This window comes from Bos indicus, chromosome 6 (genome assembly GCF_029378745.1).
Source record: "Bos indicus isolate NIAB-ARS_2022 breed Sahiwal x Tharparkar chromosome 6, NIAB-ARS_B.indTharparkar_mat_pri_1.0, whole genome shotgun sequence".
Classification (NCBI taxonomy): Eukaryota; Metazoa; Chordata; class Mammalia; order Artiodactyla; family Bovidae; genus Bos; species Bos indicus.
The window spans coordinates 6,595,582-6,616,718 of NC_091765.1; the positions used below are offsets into that span (position 1 = coordinate 6,595,582).

Genomic DNA, 21,137 nt, shown 5'->3' on the forward strand with positions numbered 1-21,137 from the left:
ATCATACAACTGCCAGGCTTGATGAATCACAAGCTGGAATCAAGACTGTTGGGAGAAGTATCAACAGCTTCAGATATGCAGATGATACCACCCTTATGACAGAAAGTGAAGAGGAACTAGAGCCGCTTGACAATGGTGAAAGAGGAGAGTGAAAAAGCTGCCTTAAAACTCAACATTCAAAAAACTAAGACCATGGAATCCAGTTCCATCACTTCATAAAAGGGGGAAATAAAAGGGGAAAAGTGGAAGCAATGACAGATTTTATTTTATTGGGCTCCAAAATCAATGTGGATAGTGACTGCAGCCGTGAAATTAAAAGACACTTGCTCCTTGGAAGGAAAGCTATGACAAACCTAGACAACATTTCACAAAGCAGAGACCTTACTTTGCTGACAAAGGTCCGTATGGTCAAAACTGTTTTTTCCAGTAGTCATGCACAGATGTGAGAGTTGGACCATAAAGAAGGCTGAGTGCCAAAGAATTGATGCTTTTGAATTGTGGTGCTGGAGAAGACGCTTGAGAGTCCTATGGACTGCAAGGAAATCAAACCAGTCAAACCAAGGAAATCAATCCTAAAGGAAATCAGTCCTGAATCTTCAATGGAAGTACTGATGCTGAAGCTGAAGCTCCAATACTTTGGCAACCTGATGCAAAAAGCTGACTCCTTGGAAAAGATCCTGATGCTGGGAAAGACTAAAGGCAAAAGGAGAAGGGGGCAGCAGAGGATGAGATGATTAGATAGCATCACTGATGCAATGGACAGGAATTTGAGCAAAGTCTGGGAGAGAGTGGAGGACAGAAGAGCCTGGTGCGCTGCAGTCCACAGTCACAAAGACTTAATGACTGAACAAAAACAACTGCCAAAATACTCTTTAAAAAGCCCACATTTCTTTTTAAATTGACCCAACAAATAGCTACTGAACACATGTTATGTCCCAATCACTATACTTTATTCTACAATATTATTCTAGGTGGATTCTTGAGGTAGCCTCCATGATCCCTTCATCCTCTATTTACACCCTGGTATGATCAAGGGCAAAACCTTCATTTGTTTCTTTCTACTAAAAAATAATGTACAACCTAAAAGTTGAGAATTATATTTTATTCATTGGCCTTACTAAGGACTATAGCCTAGGATGAAAAGTGAAAGTGTTAGTCACTCAGTTGTCTCCAACTCTTTGTGACCCCATGGGCTGTAGTCCACCAGGCTCCTCTGTTCCTGGAATTCTCCAGGCAAGAATGCTGGAGTGGGTTGTCATTCCCTTCTCCAGGGGATCTTCCTGACCCAAGGATCGAACCTGTCTTCTGCATTGCAGGCAGATTCTTTACCATCAGAGCCACTACAGAAGCCCGTAGCCTAGGACACATCCTCTCAAATAGCTCTGAGGGACTATTCCAAGGAGATAAGGGAGGAGCCAGGACATGAAAGAGTCTTTGCTGAAAAAACAAAACAAAAACCATGTTGTCAAACATCAAAATATTACTGCTAATCATACACACACACAGCCATCTGAAATGAATGATTTTAGTGCTTTTCTGTGTATGGGAAGATGCTAGAGTCTGGGGTAATAGAAATGAGTCCTTTTAGATATGCATCTTAACTATCTAGACTAGTATCCTGTGTGTCTCCGTCCTATATCCCCCTCTGGGCACACAGCTGGGACAGCTGCAGTGGCTGAAGGCTTGATGGCAGGCAACATTCGCTGCTTACTGAAATGGCAGGCAACGTGTTCTTTTGCCCACACTTCCAACAAACAATACGGCAAAGATATGCACGTGATGATGCGTCTGTGACAGTTTTGATGACATTATTAAAAACTGCCCTTCTTGCTGGAGGCTGTCTCCCTTGCTGGTTCTGAGGAAACAAGTGGCCACGTTGGAAAGCTCCACGTGGCAAGGCACTGAAAGTGGCTTTGAGAACCAGAGAGGGGCCTCCAGCCAGTGACCTGTAAAAGTTTCAGCCAGCATCCAGCAAGAGAAAGAATTTCTCAGTTCTGTAATCCCAAGAAAGTTAATTCTGCCAACAGTCTGAGTAATCTTAGAACAGGATCCTTCTCCAGTTGAGCCTCAGATGAGATTGTAGATCTGGCCAGCACCTTGATTGCCTTATGAGACACCCCTGAGCAGAGTGTCCAGCTCAACCAACCTAGACTCCTTATTCACAGAAACAGAGATAATGCATGTGTGTTGCTTTAAGCCACTAATATTGTGGTAATATCATTCCATAGCAATGAATAACTACAGCTCAGTCTTTACCTTTCTTGACCTTGAAATCTTTGAAGCATGCAGGCCAGTTATTTTGCAGAATGTCCCTCCATCAATCTCATCCTCATGATTAGATTCTCAATTTTGACAGTAATGACATAAATGTAATGTTGTATCCTTTTCAGTATGTTCTACTAAATGTGTATACTGTTAGTTTGTCCCCATATAAGTGATACTGAATCACTTGGTTAGAGGCTCTTTGTTGTAAAGATACTATTTGCCCATGGAATATAATAAGAAACCTGCCAGGTGATACTTTAAGCTATGTAAATATCCCACCCATCATCACACTCTCATCAGTTAATTCTAGTGACCATTAGTGATTTTTCTGGGCTTCCCTAGTGGCTCAGACAGTAAAAGAATCCATCTGATATACAGAAAACCCAGGTTCAACCCCTAGGTCAAGAAGATCCCCTGGAGAAGGGAATGGCTACCCACTCCAGTATTCTTGCCTGGAGAATTCTATGGACAGAGCCTGGTGGGCTATAGTCCATGGGGTCCCAAAGAGTCGGAGGTGACTGAGTGACTAACAACTTCTTTTCAATGATTTTGTAATTACATGATTCCTTTTATATTCATTTTGTTGACATTCTATTGTAAGGAACATTCCTTTCTCTTCTGTTTATTTGCTTATTAGTTATTTATTTATATCAGTATGGAATCACAGTTTCTTATTTTAGTCAATGATTTAAAATTTGTTACTATCAATATATGTCAATATATATCAATATGTATTTTGATATTCTAATTGTTTCAGATTTGCATTGTGCTTCGGAAGCCCTCTGTTCTGAAATGCTGGCATTATGTTTAAGTCTTTCTTATATTCTGTCAAAACAAGATTTTTCCAGGTATATTTTGCACTTTCCCTGTCACAGACCTGGAGTCTTCTACAGAGACTCTTGGTTTCTTTTAAAGTGAAGAAACACATTTTTAAGCCAAAATCTAGGACTAAGTGTATATTCTGCCACATGAATATCATTGCTTCTAGTATTTCTCAGTGATAGTGGGATATATATTGAAATAAGTTAAACAAAATACATGTAAGACATGTACACTAAAAACTTCAAGACACTGCCGGGAGAAATTCTAAAAGATTGAAGTAAATGGATAAATACATACATTAATAGATATAGGACTCAGTGTTATTAAGATGTTGATTATGAAGATGTCTACTGCTTAGCATCTCATAAGGGTGCAATCAGTTTATTGGCTGGAATTGTGGTTGTGGTCTGATTTGAGGTGTGACTGGGGAAATATCTGCTTTTGAGCTCACTTTAGTTCTTAATCTTGCAGTTATAATACCAAAAAATTAATTTTCTTGGTGGCTGGAGCTCCTTGTAGGCTATCAGCTGGAGGCTGCCCACAGCTCTTAAAAGCTGCCTGCATTTCCTTGTCATGTGGGATTTCCCCACATCATGCACACACACACACACACACACACACACACATTTAATTTTTAACCTCCAATTCCATTTCAACATCACAATGTACCTTCTAGGCTTCCCCTTCAACAATGAGGGACCTAGATCCTATTATATGTGCTAATATATTTACTCAATTTTCTCAAGCTTAGAATATATGTTTGCTGTAAGAAAAAAGAAGATACTATGTAGTATTTGAAAAAAAAACAAGGCAGGAAAGATGTCATGACTTTTATAATCTGTGTTCTCTTTTGGAAAAGGAATTTGATCATCCATGGTTTTATTTGTTTTTTCTAGTTGTATGAACAAAACCTTTAGCAACAGAAATGAGTAAAAGTCATACAGAACCTTGTAAGCCATGTTAGAGACTTGGGTTTTTTCCTAGTACAATGAGAATATAACAGGTTGGAGGGCTTGTCTGTTAGGTCATTGCATTTTTTTGTTGTTGTTAAGTAGCATTTACATCACTTTCCAAGTTATTTCCTCGTAATGTTTATTATTTACTCATCCTTCAACTTATTCTAAAACAAGATTTGATATGCTTAGAGCAATCCATACCATAAGTTAGAATGTATGTTAAAAAAAAATGGAGGAAATTGGGATAAAGAATAAAAGGAGCCGGAGAACAAGATGCTAGGGTGAGGCCAATTCAAAATATTCTTAACTTTAAGTACTTTAGAGTTACAAGAGGTACTGTTCTGAGTTTTCTAGAGACTAGAACAGTTTGAAATGCCTCATCCCATCCCTTGAGATATACTCACTCAGGTAACGGCCTTCACAGTAACCCCCACCCAACATCTATACCACACAGAACTGAGACTCACTGATCGGAGAGTCCAGGGATTGTTTTTCTTGCACAATATTTTTAGACACCTTCCTGGTGTCTTATAATTTAACCCTTTCAGGTTGGGAGAGAAAATGGACATTTGGATAATGTCTGTTTATTTAATCATGGTAGCCAACCAAAGCAAGCATTTTAAGCCAAAAATTCACTCCATCCTTAGTTGGAAGTAGAATTTTAAAATATAATTGACCTCCTGAGAGGAGAAATGCATGACCTTCCACAGAGAAACATTGAGCACTGAGGAGATGGTCTTTAGGTCATGAGCACTATAATCACGATCATAGTAAGAAATTAGAAGATCATCCTCATTTTAAAACCTGATATAACTTATCATGTATTATTTCATACTCCTTTGCTTGCTTTTTACTAGTTTGTGGCTACTTGCATAAAGCAGTGAAGTTTCGAAGAAATGGAAATGACAAAAGGACAATTATTTAATGAAGGAAGTATAAACCATTGCACTGGGGGACTGGAAGACATTTCTTAAAGTTCTCATACTATCTGTTTAATTACGTGTTTCTATGTAGTGAGTAATGTCTTACATTCTTGCCAAGAATATTTTGAAAGGAGTTTGTTAAAAGTATGTCAGCTAAATCACTTTTGGTATATCACTGCTAATGGTGTCGTTCACACGTTGTGAAATACACAGCTCCAGTTTAATGCTGCCAAAAAAATTAGGTCATTGCAAAATACCATATTAAAACTGCAGGGAGATGGGGATGAGAATAAAGCAAGGGAAGACTCCCAATTCTTTTTTGTGAAGCATGATAGAAGTGAAGTGCAAGTCGCTCAGTCGTGTCTGACTCTTTGCAGCTCCTTAGACTATACAGCGGAGAAGGCAATGGCAACCCACTCCAGTACTCTTGCCTGGAAAAATCCCATGGGCAGAGGAGCCTGGTAGGCTGCAGTCCATGGGGTCGCGAAGAGTGGGACACGACTGAGCAACTTCACTTTGACTTTCACTTTCATGCATTGGAGAAGGAAATGGCGACTCACTCCAGTGTTCTTGCCTGGAGAATCTGGGGTCGCACAGAGTCGGACACGACTGAAGCAACTTAGCAGCAGCAGCATCAGCAGCAGCAGCAGACTATACAGTCCAGGGAATTCTCCAGGCCAGAATACTGGAGTGGGTAGCCTCTCCCTTCTCCAGGGGATCATCCCAACCCAGGGATCGAACCCAGGTCTCCCGCAGTTACAGGCAGTTTCTTTACCAGCTGAGCCACAAGGGAAGCCCTATCAAAGCATGATAAGGATAACGACAAAACAGGGTAGGAATGCTGAGCCCTTTTAAACGGATACATTTTTTTGTGTGGTATGTGTACTTTAATTCCAGTTCAATATAAATGACGAATTAAAAACTGGGCTAACTGGCTGCTCTGCACGGTACCTGGGGACTGCCCATAGATCAAGTTAACCTACTTGTATGGAGATTTGTGATTTCATACACAAACCATGGTGATTATTGTATCTCAATTTACCTTTATCTTGAAGGCAGTTAATTTATACTTACTATGGTTATTAACGTTAATCACAGGAATGGCTCTGTTAGAAGTTACCCACCAGGACTGTTCAATCTATTTTGGTGACTCACGTCCCGGATCTCGTCACCCCAGATGTGGTCCTTGGCTGGGGCGCCCTGAGCCGTTGCGCCGTCAGGGCTTCGTGGGAGGTGGGTCCCAGCTCCTCCCAGACCCACGCGCTGATCTGGCGGAAAGTGAGGCAGGACACTCATTGTTCTCCCAGGCCCGGAGAGAAGAGCGCTACCAGCTACCGGCTACCAGCACCTCTCATTTTCGGGCGAAAATTTCCCCAGCTACAGCCCTCTGGGTTTGGGCTGGGTCTCCACAGCGTGACCTTCCCTTGCCTAGAGAGGGACGCTCAGCGAACACATCCACCGTCACCTTTGCGCGCTCCTCCGGAGCCGGCTTGGCACGCAGCGCACCCCAGCGGCCGCCCGGCCTCCTTTCTAGTCCTGGCCACTAGGCTTCCGGAGAGCTCGCCAGTCGCCGCCCCGGCCGCCCCGGAATCTAGAGACTAGAGAGACTTCCAGAGCCAGTCTCAGACAGACCCCGGGGAAGGCGCAGGGCTGCGGCACCCCCACCCCCCGCCCGCCGCACCTGGAAACGGTGAGGACCTGGAGAGGCGGGGCGCGGCAGGAGGCTGGCCCGGCGACTGAGCAGCTCCGCCGAAAGCCGGCCCGACTGAAGCAGGGCGAAGGGGGAGGGTCTCGAGGCGAGTTCTGCTCCTCGGAGGGAGGGACCCCAGCTGGAGTGGAAAACCAGCACCAGCTGACCGCAGAGACACGCCGCGCTGATCATGGAGAGGGCCGGCCCCGGCTCCGCGCGGCCGCAACAGCAATGGGACCAGGACTCGGTCGAAGCGTGGCTGGACGATCACTGGGACTTTACCTTCTCTTACTTTGTTAGGAAAGGCACCAGGTAAGAAGAGGAGCCACGGAAGACCCGGCCGGGGCATGGAGCGTGACCTGGGGTTTCTCTCTCTCCTCTATTGAATTTTCCCCTTCTTTAAGCATTAAACAGTCTCCACTCTCAGGCCCTTTGCTTTTGAAGTTGGGCCATGATCTTACGGTGTAGAGACCTCGACTTTTAAGGCGAGTACAGTCGAAAAACCCAAGCGTCGGATCCGATCCAACTTGCTCACAAAAGTTCAAATCCAAAAATGTATGTGCCGAACCCCCACCCCCACCCCCTCCACACGCCGGCAGCCCTGGTACTCCCTGGGAGCAAGATTATTTCCATATATTTGCTCTCACGGGCCTTTCTCTAGCCTCCGGGTTCCCCTAAATCTCCTTAGCGAAACCAAAACAGTTTTTGACCCCCTTCCCTGCAGCTCCGGAAGCACCATTTCCAACGCGGTCCCCGTGGCTCCGCTCCTCCCCCGTCCCCCTTTGCCCCGGCCCTGGCGGGGCGGGGAAGCCGGGGTAGTGGCGAGACCGAGAAGCAGCCCAAAGGCAGCACCATGCCGGAACCTTCCCAGAGTGAGTGCTTTCGTCTTTTGCCCCGCTTCCAGTCCCCTGGTTGTCCCGCGCTCTTCCTTTCCTTCGCGTCTGCGCGCAAGGCGGCGGCGTGGAAGGCGCTCCGCGGAGGGGCTGGCGGCGCGCACACAAAGGACGGCGGAGAGCTGACCCCGGGGGGTGGCAGGTCCCGCGAGGCCCGAGGCCACCCCGGAGGCCAGTCTTCCTGGTCCGGAGCCAAGCGCCGGGCCGGCTGCTGCGGAGGGTGGGAAGGAGGGAGCCTGTGCTTGGGGAGGAGGCTGCGCAGCGGACAGTCGAGGCGCGCGTGGGAAACGCCCGCGGGAGAATTGGAGAGGCATCCAGGCTGAAGCCGAGGGGCTAGGAGGGTGGAACGAGGAGTGGGAGGCGGGCGGGTGCCCGGAAGCCGGAGAGTTGATGCGAAGCCGCAGCGAGGGCGAGGCTGCTGCGCGCGGACGCGGGCTGACTCCCAGGCGCACTCCTTTGGGGAAGGGGCCCGGACTTCGCCGTCGCCGGCTCGGGGCAGCGGCCTTCGGGCAGCAGGAGCTGGCCGCCTCGGGCGGGAGGGAGGCGCGCGCGGGGCGGTGATGGTGGAGGAGCCGGCCGGGGCTGGCCGCCGGGCTCCCACCCGCCGGCGCACGGCCGCGGTCCGGCCTGGCGCTCCCCGCCAGGGGGCGGCGCGGCGCGGGGCGAGCGGGCGGCGGCGGGCGGCGGCGCGACGGCGGGGACCGTAGGGAAGCCGGCTTCGAGCGACTCGCCTCACCTGGGCGAGTCGTCGCCCCCGACGCCTCCTGCAGTCCAGGGTCCGCCGAGGCCGCCTGGTGTGCACCTCCAACTTCCCACGTTTGCTATGTTGCCTTTTGGAGACAAAACAAGGTACTTCAGCACTGCCCCCGTCTTTCCCACTTTTCCCGGGGGGCGCGGTGGGGCCGGGTGCTGTGCTGGGTGGTGGCACCCGGGTCACACTGGCTGGGAGATGCTTTATTGAAAACGCGTTCTTTGACAGTTTTGTCTTCCTTTACATTCCTGCAGATGTAATATTTTTGAAATCTTAGTTGAGTCTTTTTAACTCCCGTTTCTCCCAGCGAACGTTCAGGGTTGCTATCGGTTTGATGACTTCGGGGGTTTTTCACAGAGGTGAAGGTTTGGGGACAAACCTTATCTCTTCTGTTTAATTATTCCGCCTTCCTTTTAAAATCCTCTTCTCCGTCGCTTTCGTCTTCTATCACAATATTTAATCTGGAGTGACCAGAGGATAAACCCTGAATAAAAGTGGTTTCTTTCCGAAGGGCACTTTTCTGCGCGTTTGGGGTGAGCACCAAGCCCCTCTAGGCCTGGAATGATCCATTGCTGGAGGCCAACAGTTTCTAGAGGTCGCCTCCTCCGAGGCCGTCTGTCCCCGGATTCCTTTCACTGTTTGCACACTTCCACCCTTAATGAATTACAGCCCTTAAGAGACTGGGCAGGAGAACTGGGCTGATCTTTTAAGTGGGTAGGGGGATGTTCTTTAGAGATGTGCCTTAGGCATATTATTAAGAACGAACGAAATTATTTATTTAAAAATCAGCGTTGATATCCTTTTCTTTGTTTTCTCTCCTCTCCCTTTAAAAACACAAACTTTGGGGTGTTTGGCGGTAGCTTTTAACTCATACATAAGAACACTTCACTTTGAGAATCTGCCAAAACTTGAAGAGTAATATTTTTTTCCTAATAAATGAATTAAGTTACATTTCTTTTCACATTTTTTTTTCTCCGAAGTAGCATAGGATTAAAATCTCAATTCTCAAAATTACACTTCTTAGCGTAAAATTTAGATCATCTGGAGTTTTTATATTACAGTTGATGTTGAGAGTAGGCTGAACACTTTCTGTGATATGTGTGTGTGTGTGTGTGTGTATAATCTTGAGAGAAGAGTTTATGTTGAGTAGAAGTTGGAAAACGAAAGTGAAGATATTCAAGAATAGTGCAGGCCCTCAGTTTTAGGAATTACAAAGTGCTGGAAGTTGTCAGTGTGAAGAATATAATCTGAGTCTTGTGTGTAGCCATAATTTTTTCTAGAAACAATATTCCAGTTTGGGCTTATATTTGATAGCGTTAACTGGAGACTTAAAATTTTAAGAATGAGAGGGTGGACATAAAAATGCCAACCTGCTGAACACCGTGTGATTCACACGGTTGTGGTAAAATCTTACTGCAGACACTAACTGTACAGCTAAGTTGTGTGTGTGTGTGTGTGTAACAAGAAGCTCGTGTTACTTTGCTCCCCTCCTTTCTCAAATTTTGTATGTATAAAATGAATACTGTTGTAATTCAGGAAACTTGTGAAATAGAATAGTTCTGTAGGGGCAGTTTGCGTGTTTATTTATTTAAAATAAATTTGGATTTACTTAGATTGGCTATCTGCATCTGTAGACAGGCTTATTGGTAGAACTATTTCCTCCTTATTTGATTTAATTGTTTGACATTTATGTATGCGTCTCTGTTCTCTTCCCAGACTGAATGGTCTGCACCCAATAGTAGTCATTGAATAGAAGGAAGGTTCTGGCACTCCTAAACTCTCGTTTAAACACCTGTGAATTTTGATTGACCTGGAAAGCAATTATTGCTGCTATATTACATTGTTTTCCATAATATCTTTCAATACAGAGCTAAACACCTCCTTAAAAGCCAGAGCGTGCAGCACACAAATAAATGGTTTTTAGCAATCAAAACCTGGTTAAGTGAATTTGAGAGCGTCAGTTGAACAATTCATCACATAATCTATTGGCATAAAAATTAGTTTGCGACTAGAAACTAAAAGCTATGGAAAACTCCCACCCTTGCTGTTGTAGAAAACTTTGCAGTCCTACAGGTTTGAGATACCATGTTCATTAAGGGCTTACGTGCTCCCGCCTTTGCAGATGAAGCCTTTCTGGTGCTAATGCCACTTTAACAGCTGTTGTTATTCTTGACAGCATATTAGAATAATTTACCTTTCAATAGTTACTTACCGCCTCCGTGATTGTGGGCAGGGTTTTATGTTATTTAGTATTGAGGAGGTAATATGATTGACTTTTTAGTGCTTTGTTTTGTACTAGACAAAAGCAGAATATTTGGCACATACTGGAAAGAGGAGATATTAAATGAGGGTAACTTTTTATGACTTCTTGGATCAAAGTCCAGAAACAGCAGTTTTACGCTCCCATACAGTTTTCTATGATAGACTTTTTGTTTAACGCTGCAAAGCTGTGGTGAATTAGTTGGTGTTCCAGGTTCACTGTTCAGGATTCTTTCTTGTTTGTTTTTAATATTATTTTTTCATCTCTTGAAACTGTAATTATTATTGGCAAAATATTTTTCTTAAAGTCAGATGATGGGTGTAAAATAAATATTGCTATTCACTCTTTAAAATGATTATTTCTATATCATATAGGAATATAACCTTTTCACAATTTTCAGACAAACATTTTATTAAACATTTTGTTAAGTAATCATTAAGGTTGAAGACAATAAAATCCTGTGGGTATTGACTTAGTCGGGCTTTGATATTATTTCTAATATTTTTATTATGGTAATTCTGGTGTGATAATGTCCTTTTATCCTTGTATTGCTTATAACCAGGGTCCTTATAGCCAGCTCTAAGGCACTTTTTAGTGCCCTAAAAGTTCTCATGTGGATTGAATTTGGATGTGATTGAATCTGGAAGAATCCGCAGGAGCCCCTGAAATGATGCTTCTCATCACAGTTCTGTCACTAATGTTCTCAAGGTTTTCTATTTAGTTCCATTTTTAAAGCCCCCAGTACAAGATCATGATTCCTAAAACTGTGGTAGAACCCAATGCAGTGGCAGTTAGTCATAAATATCTCAAAATAAATATATTTGTTTAATATTAATATAATACTTAGGCTTGTAATGCATTTCATTAACTTTTTTTTCAGTTTGTGATCTAAAGTGAAAATGAAGTCCCTCAGTGAAGTCCGACTCTTTGTGATCCCATGGACTGTAACCTATCAGGCTCCTCTGTCCATGGGATTTTCCAGGCAGTAGTACTGGAGTGGATTGCCATTTCCTTCTCCAGGGGATCTTCCTGACCCAGGGATCAAACCCCGGTCTCCCGCATTGTAGACAGACGCTTTACTGTCTGAGCCACCAGGGAAGTCCTAAAGGACTTATCTTTGTGATCTAAAGATCTATAGAAATTGCTAATATTTTCATGAAGTCATCTTCAGTCCCTGAAGATGAACAACTTTTAGCGTTTTGATTATGTCGTGCAACAGAATCTCCTATTTAGATAGTTCCACCTGAAGCAGTGACTTGAGTCTTGTCTCTGATATCATTTCTTTAAAAATATTTGAAGGTGTTTTCAAGTTGTATGGGTAGAGTTTGTACCTTCACCCTTAGCTGATTACAGAGAGTATGTCTTACCAAGATGCTTCGCTTCCTCTAGATTTGAAGACATGATTTAACTTTAAACTGCTTGAACTTCATAATACATTTTAATAATGGTTGGGAGAAAGTTCTTTCCTACTTAACATGGCTGGGGAAAACTGCTTGGTGTTTATTAGTTTGTCCCCCAAATATTTTTCAAACTAACAGTTTGGTAAACCTGTAACTGTTGTATTGAGTTGTTTTCTTTCCTTGTTTTCAGGGCTAAGTGTAGGATAAAGGCTCTTCTTAGGATAAAAGCCTTTGGTAAGGACTGCGGAGAAGGCAATGGCACCCCACTCCAGTACTCTTGCCTGGAAAATCCCATGGATGGAGGGGCCTGGTGGGCTGCAGTCCATGGGGTCGCTAAGAGTCAGACAGGACTGAGCGACTTCACTTTCACTTTTCACTTTCATGCATTGGAGGAGGAAATGGCAACCCACTCCAGTGTTCTTGCCTGGAGAATCCCAGGGACGGGGGAGCCTGGTGGGCTGCCGTCTATGGGGTCGCACAGGGTCGGACACGACTGAAGCGACTTAGCAGCAGCAGCAGCAGCAGAGTAATTAAATAAATCACTGAGTTGATTGATAGTGAAGGGTTGAAAAATGATTGAATTTTGAATGCAGAGTAGCTACTGACTATGCAGGACTTCCTATGAGATTAGTTTAGCTGGACAGATACAGATTTAGTTGACCAATTGATGTGGCTGATTGACGTGGCCTTGGAAATATCTGTTAAATCAGGTTCAGTTAAAAAAAAAAAAAAAAGTACCTGTGAATTACAACCTAAGAATAAAAACTGAAGAAACTTTTCCGTATGAGTCATTCACTTGATACTTAGCTCTGTAATCTTACTTACTGACTTGGTATTCTCATTTTATTTTGAATCTTTTTTTTTTTCATGGTGTAAGTGCTTTATTCATTTTCTCTAACTGGCAGGAATTTATATGTATTGCCAACTAAATATCAGGTAGGTAAAGCAAACTGAGTGTTAAGTTTATAAGTATCATTCTGATAAATATTCTTAAAAGCTTCTAAAAGCCTTTTATTGGTAGGACAGGAAGTTTCCTTTGTTTTTTCCCGAAGATGTTATGGAAAAAAGCAAACTTTTCCAACTCAATGTATATATGGATGTGTGTGTGTATATGTGTGTATATATATGCCCCATTTGTAGTTTGTAGTGAACTTGCTTTTTAAAGTCTTAGGTGCCATTGTTAGCTTCTGTGTTCTTTGAAACTGTTTCCTTGATTCTGAATCATAAAGTAAGATTAACTTTTTCAAACTGTCTTTTCGGACTAATTTTATTACATCTAAACTTGAGAGAGAAGAGTCTCCTATCTGATATAATATCACTGGTAATAATCATGAAAAAAGTATTCACTTCTACTTTCTGTTGCATAAGCGTGCTGAGGTTATAAGAAAAGATCCTAATTTTTTTTTTAAGCTGGTGAAATATTTAAAACACACACAGGATCTTTGAATATTATAGAGCTGGAGATCATGTAATTCAGTGTTTCTCAAATTTAAGTAACCTTCCCCTGTTAAAGAAAGACATTCTTATTGACCTCCATTATTTTAGTTAAAAAACTTTCGGTCACAAATGACAGAAATTCATGTTGAACTCATACAAAATTGACATTCTTGGGGATTGGTTTGGATGTGAAATTCAGTGTAGTGACATCATCATGTCAGTATTTTTTTTTCTTTTTGGCCTGTATAAATATCTAATCAATCTGTCTTTCCCTCTTTCTTCCCTCCATCCATCTCACCATCCATTCATCCCACCATCCATCCATTTGTCCAGCCATCCTTTTGATGCTATGCTATATTGGTTTTAGTCTCCAGCAGGCTTTCTTCATGTGCTGGAACATTTTTCTTGGCAAGTTTATGTGGGTCTTAAACTTTTGATGTTTGAGAAATACCTTCTTATCCATGTCAGTCCTCTCAGAATTATTTTGGCCTTACTTGCATAATTTGCCTGCTCTGGACCAACCTTTATTTCTGGAAGAATAGGTTTGTCTCCTTACTTCGTTGGGGCAGTGACCCATAGTATGATGTGTCAGTGGGGGAGGAGAAGTTCCCAAACGAAAGTGATGTGAGTGCACCCAGAAGTGCCAGCTATCTGCTGTACCTAGTATTGACTTTCTCTTATTTTAATGCTAGTTAAATGTGGAATTCTTAAGAGTAGGTATAATTTAATCATAGCTATAGCATTTGTGCAACTGCAATACCAAAATAAATGTATAAGTTGATTATGAATAAAATGATAAAACTCTAGCCAAATGCAAATTGACAACACTCATTAAATCATCCTTGCGGAGTGAATGTGGCCCTAATTGCAATATAATGCTGGGATCTGCTGAGGCCATCTTGCCTTTGCTACAGTTGCCTGTGATGTTTCATTTTTCCCACTGGGTCTCTCTGAACAGTCATGAAACTATTAGTCCTATAGCACAGTACACCAGCTTTTGGTTTTACTTGGCTTGAAAGCATATTTGCATATTAAATCTACCTCTTTTATTTTCTCGTTATCCCAGAACCACTGGGCTGCAGTGTGACTGTAAACACAAATATAACTTGACTCCTAAAATTGCAGGATGGTAGTTGGTTATAAGGTAGTCATCCCAGTAGTTTAAAGTATACGTCTTTGTCTGTCTTTGTTGTTGGTATTGTCATGAGTGTGAAAACAGAATTGCAGCATTTCCATTGAAACACTGTGTGTGTGCGTGTTAGTCACTCAGTTGTGGCCAGCTCTCTGTGACCCCGTGGACTGTAGCCCACCAGGCTTCTCTGTCCATGGGATTCTCCAGGCAAGAATACTGGAGTAGATTGCTGTGCCCTCCTCCTGGGGATCTTCCCAACACAGGGAATGAACACAGGTCTCCTGCATTGCAAGCTGGTTCTTTACCATCTGAGCCTACTACAGATCTTCAAAACATACTTGCCTCAGACTCTGAGGGCTTCTCATACTTCAGATTGAGACATGCCAATCTAGTCTAATCTTTTCTCCATGTCTAAGCTGCAAAACAAATTGACTTACATATTTACAGCATAGATTTTGGTTATTAGATTTTCTTTTAAATGTAAATAGATACTTCTTTAAGGAACATTTTTCATACATGTGATTATGAATGCATGGAAAATTGCAAATCATGTCTCTTCCAACTCTTGGTCAAATTTGAATGTAAAACCATATGAAATGGTTATGCATTTGATTTATATTTGGTCCCAGTAAGCTTCTGAGATGTTTTCATAGCTGGAGAAGACTTGGGAATGTTAAATAACTTTAGGCAGCGTTTGTTTCTAATCCATGCCAGAAGCAAGGGAATTACTCAGTGTAACATCAGAGTAGAGGTTATTGTAGGAATCACTTGGAGGTGTCTCAGATCTCTCCTGTTTCATTGAATACCCTGTTATAGTATGGTAATCTTTTATTCTTATTAACCCTTGCTTTTTTTCTTCTTTTTTAATTGAAGTATAGTTGATTTAGGAATATTGTGTGAGTTTCAGGTTTACAGCAAAGTGATTCAGTTATATATGTATCAGTTTTATATATATGTATAGTATGTATATTTTATATATATGTTCTTTTTTCAGATTCTTTTCCGTTACAATAAACCATTGCTTCTTAAAGGGAACGCTGTTTGGCCTTTGGTAGTGATACATTTTGTTGTGAGAAGCTGCTCAGCATCTTGCAGGATGTTTAACATCCCTAGGCTCAGCCACTAAATGTCAGGAGCACCCCGATTGTTTTGACACACATTTCCAAATGCCCCCCAAAGTCTGGCACCAGTACTTGGTTGGGAACCACTGTTCTGAGCCCTTTAAAATTTATTTCAGTTTACGATGGTTGAAGGCCCCAGCTAGGACAGATTTAAGCTTCAACTCCCAAACTACATCTTTCTTAAGAGTATGACCTTTAGGTACTTTATTTGCTTTCTCTGTAAAATATTAATAATAGCATTACTTATGGTGTTCTTAAGAAATTTAAAGGAAATAATGCATATTTTAAAATCTTTTTTTTTAGAGTGATTTTCAGTAGGTTACAATTTATTTTATGTTGGAAATCATCAGTGGTTTAATTATAATTGCAAGTTTGGGGAGTCATCCCCCTATTCTGATACATGGAAATTAGAACAACAGAATAGGGATTTAATAGACTTTGTGTCCTCATTTTTAAAGTGAATTTTTATTAATGGTTTGAACAGAACCTTCTGAAGACTGTGTAAGGTACTGGAAAGGGAATCGGAATGAGAGTTCAGACCTCCCGTCTGTGTCCCCAGCTTGGTAACTGGCCCAGGTTAATAGACCTTGGCTTTATGTGAGATGGGAGTGGTGAGAAATCAAGGCAGAGAGATTTATAAATGAGTTTAAAATTCTCTTCCATCTCTAAGCATTCTTGATTCTCACCAGAAGAGCAGAGTGTCAACTTCTCAAATTTGAAGTTTCCTTCTTTAAGTATTTTCCAAGTGAGAGTGGTGGATCTGGGTCAAAGTGTCCAAACATGGCGACTGAGACTGTAAAATTAGGGTCCAGGAGCAGGAGAAATATCTGTTGTATTTTATGTGAGTTATTGTGTGTTTTTCCTACAGATGATTTTAGCCCATTTCCATATGTTATCAACCATCCTTTGACAGGAAATTAGTACACTCTTTTTGATTCTAGTTTTAATTAGTTAATTCACATGAAGATGGAAAAAGCACTGGAAAGAAAGAGAAAGGGGTGATGTTTTAACAGTGGCCTTAAAAACGTGTCCCTGCATTGTGTTTTATGGATCATTCAGGGCCTGCAGCTTTTTGTTCTGTTTTATTTGAGGCGCCCTGCAAATCTCCCCAAATGTTATACCACACGAGGGTAACATCCATGAGGCTCAAGTATCAACCTACTTACAGAATTCCCCCAAGTAAGCCCCCTTGGGTAGGAACTAAAATGGACCGACTTTAATCCCTAAATCTCCTGTAGCAAATGTTAAAGCATTGTTTTTATCAAGTATTGAAACCATTCCCCAGTTTAAAATTATGGTTTTTATGAAATATTGTTAAGGTTTTTACCATAGGCAGTTAGTTGTATATTTTATCACAATTGTTAAACAGTTTTATTATATCTTTGGTATTTAGAAACCACATCATCCTCCAAATTCTATAACTTATTTTTTAGCGATTAAGTTCTGAGTAGTAATAGAAAAAAAAATTATGCTCTCACAGTGATTTTTCTCAGCTAAATGATCAGCTCTTATTCTTTATGTATTATTTAGAAAATTATGTCATACATAAGTAGTTATTGGTCTAAGGAGTCCATGTTTTTTCAATTCTAATTTGAGAAACTACAGACATTAGAACACCTTTTTTGTTTTGCACAAGTGTTTTTGTAGAGAAATTAGTGCTTTTAAACTAGGAGCTTGGAAAACAAATGGCTAACATCTAGTTATTCTGTAAAAATCCATGAATACATTCTTTTTATTTTTATAAAAAATTTAATTGCCTTTGAAAATATCCTCCAGTTAATGTTTGATTAACTTAAAAACAGTAACTGTAATATTTTAAACCTTTAGTACCAGACTCTGTGCAATCACTTTATAGGTGTCATTTTTCTTAATTTTCTTAAGAAGCCTATGAGGATTAATACCCTTATCTTCATTTTATAGACCGCATAAATCTTAGAAGCGACTCCGGTTGAAGCCTAAGTCTGTCCCACCTGGGGCCCTTCATTCTCTACTGAAGTTCAGGGTCAGTATTAATGGAAACAAAGGAAAGACTCAGAGATTTAATATCATGAGAAATTTAACTCAGGAAGAGGCTGAGGTTCCTGCTGGTGCCTCTAATGTGCAAGCACGTCACTAAATGAGCTGCCTAGAGACCTTGCCCAAGTCGGTTTTGTTTCCATATATGATTTTAAAGCATAAAAAGTGGGAACTCTCTAGTGATAAAATAGAATGGCTGAAAATGTAGGTATTAGACTGTTAACAATTATATTCTTAGTATTAGGCTATGGATACCCTACGTGCAGTATATTTTCAAAGAATTTTTATCCTCTGGTACATTATTTTAGGCAAGAGTACAAAACACATTAAGCTAGTTGCTCTACAAGTAGGTTTCATCTAATTATATTTTTAGCTCATGAGAATTATTATGTTTACATTAGAATTTTACACTGCTTTGTAAATTGTTTCCTTTTCTTGATGCCAAGAAATTTTCTTTAAAACCTAGGCAAGGTATTTTAATTATTTTTCCCTTTCAAAGCATCTGGAATACTGAATATGTATTTGAAGGTATTCCTGTCTTTTTCAGATTCGTTTTGTAACCTGAGTGAGCAGTTCAACTTTGGTAGAAAGTAAAGTTATTATTGGATGGAGCTACTTTGTGTGTGTGTGTCCCTTTTGCTAATCATATTTGCAATGCCATGTGAGAGCTTGTATTTCACTATGCAGTGTTTTGCATATCCTATTTAATACTTCTAGATTATAGGCATTTGGAAAAAACTGATCTAATTAGATTAATGGAAAATTATATTAGTTATAATAATTATAAACTGTCGTTTTCCTTTCTGTGATAGGTAGTAATATTGAGTGAAAATGAGAAATTGCAAAAGGGGAAAGTTTTCATCCTTAACAGAGTATGTGCCATCATATAGTGACTTTCTGGTTTTTTTTTAAATGAATGTGCCTGTGTGCTCAGCCGTGTCTGACTCTCTGCGACCTCATGGACTGCAGCCCACCAGAATCCTCTGTCCATGGGATTTCCCAGGCAAAAATACTGAAGTGGGTTGCCATTTCCTCCTCCAGGGTTTTTAGTGAATATTACTAATCAATTTAAAAAATTTTTGAAAAGTGTGAGATGAAGTATAGGTGATATACAAAACTTAAAGCTATTTAAATATCCCGTAAAAACAGATATTATTAGCTTGTTACCATTAAATTTAATCATTACCTTGACTCTAATTTTAAGAATAATTTTCATCTTCTTTAAAAATATGAACACATGGGATGTGCAGTATGAAATAGCACTTTATTTCTGCCACGTGCGTAATTTTGATGAGATAAACTCTTTATTACAATGATTAAAAAAAAAAGACAATTCACCTAGACTTTCTGCCCCACAGATTTCCTTCTGGTTTGTTTTTTGATCATTCACAAGTGAATGTATTCATTCCATTCCTCTGTATATTATTAAAGACCCCAAGTGCCTGACACTGGAAATGCCAGTGCTCAGCCTTTTCCTGCAGCAGCTGCTGGAGCCTGGCTGCCTGGCCTTTTGAGACATAAACTCAGTTTTGTTGAGCACTCCACCCACACTGACACATTGTCTTGAAGGATGCAATGCTATTAACACTCTAAGGAAGCCTCATGAGGTTAAAATATGCTAAAGATTATTCCTCCTGACACTGATTTTTATATTACATCATCATTGCATGGGCAAGACTCTTGAGCTGCTAGGGTCTTCAGTAAAGTAGAATATTAAGGTAGTAAACTTCTGGTTGGATTCATTGTTTTAAAAGATTTGAGATTTAAAATCTAAGTCACATTTATGATAACTCATAGCAGGTTTTTATCAGCTTCCAGTTGGCTTCATTTCCTGCCATCTAATTAATATCAATTTGGGGGGTTCTTTACTTGCTCTTTTGAGGTTCTTCACTTCTTTACTTGCTCTTTACCTGCCTTGTGGGAAAGGGTCCCTTGGTGAGCCGTGAGCAGCATCTGTGCAAACTTGTGTTTCAAGTTCGAAATGACAAATGGTATTCACATTTATGTTACCCGAGAGGAATAATTCCCAGCGCTGATTTTGGGACCCTCCAGGGTTTCTGCATCTCACTTCCCTGGTGGTGCTAGTGGTAAAGAACTTGCCTGCCAATGCAGGAGACACAGGTTCGATCCCTGGGTCAGGAAGATGCCCTGGAGAAGGAAATGGTAACCCACTCCGGTATTCTTGCCTGGAGAATTCCATGGACCGAGGAGCCTGGCAAGCTACAATCCATGGGATCCCAAAAAATCGGACATGACTGAAGTGAGTTAGCGCGCATGCAGGATTTCTCCAGTTATTGTAAGACATATTGTAAAAGTTTAAGAACAAAACTGAATGTTTACCCATTTTAAAAGAGGCATATAATATAATTCATTTATGAGGTAAGAAATGTTTTGTGTAATAAAACATGGAAGGAAATAACTCACTAGAGGATAATAAAACAGGTTTTGGTGAGGAGAGAAGGAATGATTTGGATGGGACGTTAAACATCAGGATCTTGTCATTGATTATAAATTCTTGGCATTAACTTTTATTGCATTTCCTTTGACTGTGGCCTATTTCTAGCATCCAGGGCCTGTTGTCTTTCATTAACAGCCTAGTAAAAGTTAAATCAGCTCAAAGATTTCAAGATGGTTGTTCTGTTTTTGTTTGCAGGGCAGTTAACCAAGAGTTGCTTATACATGAAAGTAGGGTTTCTAAGTTATTAGACCCTCCAGCAGAGGGTAAAATACCTTTGTGGAATTTGCATCCATTTCGTTCTTTTTGCTCAGACAGCTAGGATGCAATTTATGTAGAGTTATGATGTAACTCATCTTTTTAGGGGGAAGCTTAGTGGGATTCTATAATAAATAACAATCTGCAGTATCTTCTTTGGACAAGGACCTAGATGGTCAGGGTGCGTGTAGACAGGCTGTTTCCAAATCATTTCAGACCCACTCAGCCTGTGGGCCTGTGCCACCAGGAACATGACCGTTCTTCCCCCTTACTTTCTCTGAGTCTCTTGGTTGAACGTCATGAGGAAATAAACACCATTGGCCCTTATGCCAGCTCTGCGGCTCCACTGGAAAGGGTCTAGGAGGAGATGGCAGCATCTTAAGTAGGTGGAAGAGATTTTGAAATGCTTCCATGTGCATTTTCTAATTTGACTTGAACTTCAGCCCCATGAGATGAGTGAAAGAAGAAGAAAGAGAAGAAGCTGAGGGGCAAAAGGAGATGACGAGAGTTGACTGACCTAATAAGAATCACCACCTATTGGTCTGCTGATAATGTTAGCACTTGTGGGAGTCTTCCTGACCCATTCAGAGAGCTGCCCATTTTTACAAAGAAGAACTTGTATTCAGGAGAAAATGAACTCCAGAGAAGTCGTGATTGTTCAGTAGAATTATCTCCTGATGGCCAGTTTAGTATTCTTGACTCTATACTCAACTGAAGATAGTCACCACCTTGCAGGTCAGGAAGAAGTTAGAACAGGC

General features: G+C 41.3%; 1 protein-coding gene across 3 annotated transcripts in view; it reads left to right on the top strand.

Annotated features, from left to right (window-relative positions):
* The first annotated feature begins 6,266 nt into the window (after window positions 1-6,266).
* Window positions 6,267-21,137, top strand: part of PDE5A (phosphodiesterase 5A) — a 149,201-nt gene continuing 134,330 nt past the window's right edge. Inside the window, exon 1 of one of the 3 annotated variants that reach the window (XM_070790797.1) lies at window positions 6,267-6,968. In XM_070790797.1, coding sequence (XP_070646898.1) covers window positions 6,847-6,968 — 122 coding nt within the window. In that variant the 5' untranslated portion in view covers window positions 6,267-6,846. Of the gene's footprint in view, window positions 6,969-7,304; window positions 7,529-8,238; window positions 8,399-21,137 lie in introns of those variants that run through there. The other 2 variants (XM_070790799.1, XM_070790798.1) reach the window with 2 other exon arrangements.